Source organism: Octodon degus, unplaced genomic scaffold (genome assembly GCF_000260255.1).
Source record: "Octodon degus isolate 3935 unplaced genomic scaffold, OctDeg1.0 scaffold00034, whole genome shotgun sequence".
Taxonomy (NCBI): domain Eukaryota; kingdom Metazoa; phylum Chordata; class Mammalia; order Rodentia; family Octodontidae; genus Octodon; species Octodon degus.
In genome coordinates this window covers 12,216,018-12,222,017 of record NW_004524610.1, presented here as the reverse complement: position 1 = coordinate 12,222,017, position 6,000 = coordinate 12,216,018, and the positions used below count along the sequence as shown (strand labels likewise).

Here is a 6,000-nt window from a genome sequence, read left to right as displayed (position 1 = left end):
CTCAATGTCATGAAAATCGCAAGAGGTGAGTAACGGCAACAGTGAGAAAATTCTTCCTGATAGCCGTGGCCTCTGCTCTCTGAGGTCACCATGCACAGGAAGACGTGTAAAGCGCCTCAGCGCTGTCCCAGAGGCCCACTCGCCCATCTTCCCATGGGAAGCCTTGGTCTTTTAGCCATCTTAGCAAATATAGCCCAAGCAGCCTCCTAACAAGGTTGTGCTAAAACAACTGGAAAATAGTTTTCCTATTGTCTAGTTTCTGGTATTAAAACGGTGCACTTCAGGTTTAAACATTTCTTGACTCATTCTTGTGCTCATTTTCTCCTTTCCAGAAATCTGGCGCAGTGAGGCTTTGGAATGGGAAGCCCCGGGCTTCAGAGTGCAAATCCTGCCCTTCTTGGGGGTCTGACCTGACATTTAGAGAGGCGGCTAATTCTTCTACGAATTAAAATGCTCCCGAGTCGCTGGGAGGACCCTCCACAGATTTCTTCCCTGTTCATTCGTGCTTCCAGAAACTCTTTTCTTCTGGCTCCGTAGCTAACTCTAAACAATAGTGGTAATAAATAAGGAGCGTTGACAAGAGGCGCACAGGCCACACACACGTTGTATGTTTTCAGCCCCGCAGAAGCAAAGAGGCAGCGAGAAGCATCTGGGAGCGCAGGTGGAGCGCTCAGCAGACAGCGTGGTGCTGGGGAAGCAGGAGGCTGGAGTTCAACCCGAGAGACTTCTGTTCTCTTCCTAGGTCTCAGAAGGAAGTTGTGTGTGCTGCTGGTCGCCAGGGGGCGCTGTGTGCAAGTGTTTCAACAAGTGAGCGGCACAACTACACTGTGGGCGAGACTGCTCCTGCTGCCTTACAGTTGATCGCAGGCCAGCAGCAGCCTCTTTGTGAGAGAAGGGTGGAGCGGGAAGGGTCTGGGAGCGCTTTATTCACTCCCGACTTCTACCCTTAGCAAAGCTGCGGTGGTGTTGCTTTGTCTGCACTGCTGCTTTCCAGAAGCAGCCCTTGTGTCCCCCACCCATGCACTGCAAGAAGGCATGCATAAATTGAAACTTTACCTGGCTTTCATACTAAGTCAAAGAGGAGAGAAGGGGGGAGAGAAAAAGACAGTTTACTTGTAATTGCATATTCATTTAGCACAACAGTAAGCTGTCACTGCAAGCCTTCTAAATATCTCACAGGAGAAGAATGGAAAATGCTGTCAGAACAGACATACGCCTCGGAGTGAAGTGAAATTAGAAATCCTCACGCTTTTTCTTTTGGAGTGTGAACTTAGAGCACTTCCTTGTATCAGCTGTATGGGAGAATGCACCAGTGTGCGTCTGTGCTCGGGAGTATCGCTTCTTGAGCTTACCAACATGAATAAACATAAGTTATTGACCACAGCATTTGTGCTTGATCATATTGAACCTGTACGCAAAATAATTTGGTTCACTTCTCAGTCACAAATATATATCTTTTATTTTGAAATAATATGTCACGTTTTAGCAATATTATCATTACAAAATGCTATATGGAGATGGTAAAAACATGCTAATGATTGGGGCTGGGCTGATAGCTCAGTGGACTAAAGGGCCTGCTTAGGCAGAGTGTAGCTGCCAGGGTTCGATCCCTCACGTGCTGTGCCGGCCCTGCCCTCAGAGTGCACTGAGATGGCAATTGAGACTGGTCATGGTGGCTGGGCCTGTAATCCCAGCATTTGGGAGGCTGTAAACAGGAGAATCACTATGAGCCCGATCTATATAGTGAGACCCTGTAGACTCTGTAGGCCTTGCCCTAAATGCAGGAAAAAGGAAACATGCTAATGATAGACTCATTACTTAGATCATCCCCAAGACAGCCAAGACACAAGCCTTTCTCCAGTGAGTTAACATGTACCTGCCTAGAGACAGTGTCTAAAAATCACTATGATAGTTAAAATCATCACAATAAGTGAGTCAGTTTCAGATAGTCTTATTTTATACTATATCTAATATTTATTAGAATATAGTTAATGACTTTGCAAAAAAACTCTTACATTTGAAGAATTCCTAGATTCCTCAGTATTTGGTACAGTGCCTCGGACATGGTGGACAGCCATAAACATGCGTTGAATGCCTGTTTAATAGGTTGATTTCCAGGTAGCAACTATGATAAATCACTGCTCAAATGCTTTGCTCTGCAGTGATTTTCCTGGCCCGATGCCCTGAATTTGCAACCTTAGCACAGAGGAACACGCCCTTTCATGGAGACCTGTGCATGGTGAGCACCACCATGCTTATCAACTGGCACCTTTGGAAGGCAGAGGAACAATCTGGCCATCAGACTTTCCAACTTCAATATTCTGACACTTCTGCCAAATGTAACCTGTCTTTTTAGCATACAAATATGTAAATAGGAACTGATGCACATTAAAAATCACCAAACTAAGCAAAACAAAAAATTTAAAACATGACACTCTCTTTCTAGTAAATCTCATACAGTTTGACCAAATCAACTTATCCCATTCTGATCAAATTCAATGAACATTTATTGAGTACCATTTTCTGTACAGGTTGCAAAATATCTGATGTTTTATGATAAGCAGTAAATGCTGCCAAATGAGATATTTTGTGATCTACATTGTTATTTATTTGGTGCACTAACTGAACCAGGAGCTAATCATGTCTGCCCATTCTGCAAGCCACAAAGCATATGTGAATGCAAGAAAATATGTTGGCATGGGCAGGAGAATAGTGAATATAGCTCTAGTATTTGACATGTGGGGATGCTCCGATATGCCATTAGGATGCTAATGCTTAGCAGGTGATAGTCACAGTACCCTGGAACACTGACTAATTCTCAGAACTGAGCAATGTCAGAGTGCCATTATCTCCAGTGCATTGCGGGGGGAGCAGCAATTACAAGACCCACATTCGACTCCAGCTTCCACCTTTAATTACTTTCATAATTCTTTTCAGCAGGTGCCTGTGTGGGAAATAGTGATTCATAGTGATTCCAATCCATCTCTTCAACAAAGATGTCAGGCTCATCCTTTGGTTCCTAAATATTGGTGGTGTTCTGAGGTACAACGTGATTTTTTATTTTTTTAATTAGACTTTTCTGCAGCAAAAGGTCGGATGACATTCCAATAGTAATCAAGCTTCAGAATGCTATTGAGCATAACGACCATTTAATTAAACCCTGATTCTTAGCTTTAAATCCATGCCAAGTTACCTTAAGTTCCTCAGGGTTGGCAGACCACCAAAATATATTTTGTCATCAGCTTTCAAATCAAGACCAAAGTTGTTTCCAGAAGATGAAGTTGCTATGTTCTCTTCCTGGTTAGTATCAGTATCTACAATTGATATGTTGGCTGTAAAGGAGATAAAAAAAAAATACTAATGTTTAATTTGAGCAAAATCAACCATGCCTACATTGTTGCTGATACTTCAAGGTAAATATAGCTTCATTAATAAGTTAACCCCAACTTTCAGAAGCACTTATGCTGTATTTAACTGTCTCATGATTGCAGAAACAATGGCACCCATAAGACACACTGTTGAACTACCCACAGAGGACGGTAGAGAAATAATGATTAGAACATAATGAAGGCAAACTAATGACAACTGGATGGACTCAAGTCCAGTTTTCCATAATGTAGGCAAGCAGGCAGAAATTATCGTTTAAATATTAGACTGTGTAGCGAATTGGGAATTAATTAGAAATATGTTGACTTCATGGGTCTTTCTGTAAATGCCAGTATCCAAAGGACTACAGCGTTAGGCTCAGGTGTAAAGTGTTTCTCCCTCATGCATTACGGTTGAATGTGGGTGTGGTTCTGCGGAACAGTGGGGTCCTGAGAGCGAGGCGTTGGGAGGTGGCCACGGTCCTCGGGCTTTAGGGCTCTGCCCTTGGTGCTCTCAAGATATTTTTTAAAAAGTTCTTTTTTAAAAAATTTTTACAGAGAGTACAGAGTACAAGATAGTATTAAAACAATAAATTATGAATGATAGAGTTTTGCTAAACACAATAATATGAATTTTACAGTATTTGTTGTATTTCAGTGTTCTCTTTAGATTAGTTGTTCAGCTTATTACATATACGCATGCAAAATTGGAAGAGGAAAGAAATAAAGAGAAAAAATTATAAGAAATTAAGAAGAGAGAGAAAAAAAAAGAAGACTGAAAAGATTAACACTAAGCATTCATTAAGCATTTCCATAATTTTCCTTTGCTTTTTTGGGTTTTTTAGATGAATTTAGGACAGGGTCTCCAGGGTCCACAGGCTCTCACTACACAGATCAGGCTCGCAGTGATTCTCCTGACTTCAGCTTCCTGAGCACTGGGATTACAGGAGCGCACCACCACACCCAGGCTCACTCGCCCTCTCAGCGTGCCCCGGGGGCGGGGCCGGCACAGCACACCAGGGGTCGCGTCCTGGCCACTGCGCTCTGCCCAAGCAGGTGCTTTAGTCTGCTGAGCTATCTGGCCGGCTATGATGAAGATAAGGATTTAGAAACAAAACTCTAAAAGGAAAGAGGAAGGTCACTTCTCTGCATTAGAGCAGGTGTGAATGAATGCTTTATGTCATCCGTGGACCTCCTTCATTTTAAGGGTCAAAATAAACTCTTTGTGACTTACACGTTTTCTCACCATGATATCTAAATAGACTCAAACTATTTCATATGTTATGGATTTTTTATTTATATAAGGATACCAGTTCATTAACACAATAGAGCTAGTCTCCATCTTTGCTTGATACAAGACGTGAATACTTAAAAGTGAAATAAATCCAGCTTGCGTGTGTAGACATCCTACTGTCTCCCTAGCATAAGAAACTGAAAGAGTAAATAAGATCCAGAAACTGTAGTAAATAGAGTGAAAGGGAAAGAAACTGCTCATAAAGGAAAGAACAACTGGGGTGGGGAAATTAGCAAAGAAAGGAAGAACATATATTAGCTAAGGTAATGGTACTACTAATTTCTATTAGTTCATTGAAAGGAACAGTTAGTGTTAGTACTGTTTGATCGATCTTACATGCCTACATCTGGTAATCCGAGCAACTGCTTTATATGCAATATAATCACCATTACTAATTTCCTATCATCTTGTTTTAAAATTCTGTATCTTTTTTTTTTTATCCTCTTTTAAAAAAGATGTAAATTATCCTGGACTTCAAAACTAGGCATCTGAATCAGTGCCTTATACCGAGATTTCTAAGTGTTCATTTTTGGGAGTCCTAGTTTCACAGATGTTCATGGTTCAAGTAAATATGACAAATACTGGGTGCAACACAAGTCTTAGCTTTACGGCCTCCTCAACTGGGTGACTTGCTGCCGTGCGATTCTACAAGAGCTAAGTGGAGCAAGAGCTGTGTTCAGATTTGTCTGACCACAGATTATTCTTTTCTCTCAACTCATTACCTTTCGGAATTATTTTTCTTTGACAAACACAGAGAAATGTTAAGTTGCAAAATCCCACCCTACTTCATCCTATTACCATTCAAAAGAATGGGTGGTAACGTCAAACACCGGTGTCACATAAATGTCCAAAATCAAATACCAAAACTATTAGTGTCTCAGACTTTTTTTTAAAACATATTTGGCCCAGGATCTCACTTTGCAGCAGCTCAGACTCATGGTAATCCTCCTGTTTTCAGCCTCCCCAGTGCTGGGATTACAGGCGTGCACCACTACTCCTGGTCTCAGTGGCCAGTTCAGAGCACCCAGGGGACAGGGCTGGCGCAGCATGCGGTTCTGGGGATCAAACCACAGTCCCTGCACTTGCCTAAGCAGGTGCTTCAGAACACTGAGGTACCTTGCTGGCTCTCAAAACAGATTTTTTTAAAAGCAAACAATAAACATATGCAAAAAGAATAATTTTCCCATTCAGAGTGATATAATAAATTAAGATTTCAAAATTTAATTACCTGTATAAACTTTCATTTCGCAGCTCACAAGTGTAACTACTTTCATACCTATAATTAGTTTTGTATATTAATATCCCTTTGAGTGGCCTGGTGGTTAGATACACAAAACTGTT

The 6,000-nt window shown here is 41.5% G+C and overlaps 1 protein-coding gene across 1 annotated transcript in view; it reads right to left on the bottom strand.

Annotated features, from left to right (window-relative positions):
- The window catches only part of Lama2 (laminin subunit alpha 2), a 639,722-nt gene that overhangs the window by 37,839 nt on the left and 595,883 nt on the right, over positions 1 to 6,000 (bottom strand). The window contains exons 52-53 of the mRNA XM_023714262.1: positions 3,194 to 3,332; positions 1,057 to 1,068 (exon numbers count right to left, since the gene is read on the bottom strand). Of these exons, the coding sequence (XP_023570030.1) occupies positions 1,057 to 1,068; positions 3,194 to 3,332 (151 nt within the window). The remainder of the gene's footprint in view (positions 1 to 1,056; positions 1,069 to 3,193; positions 3,333 to 6,000) is intronic.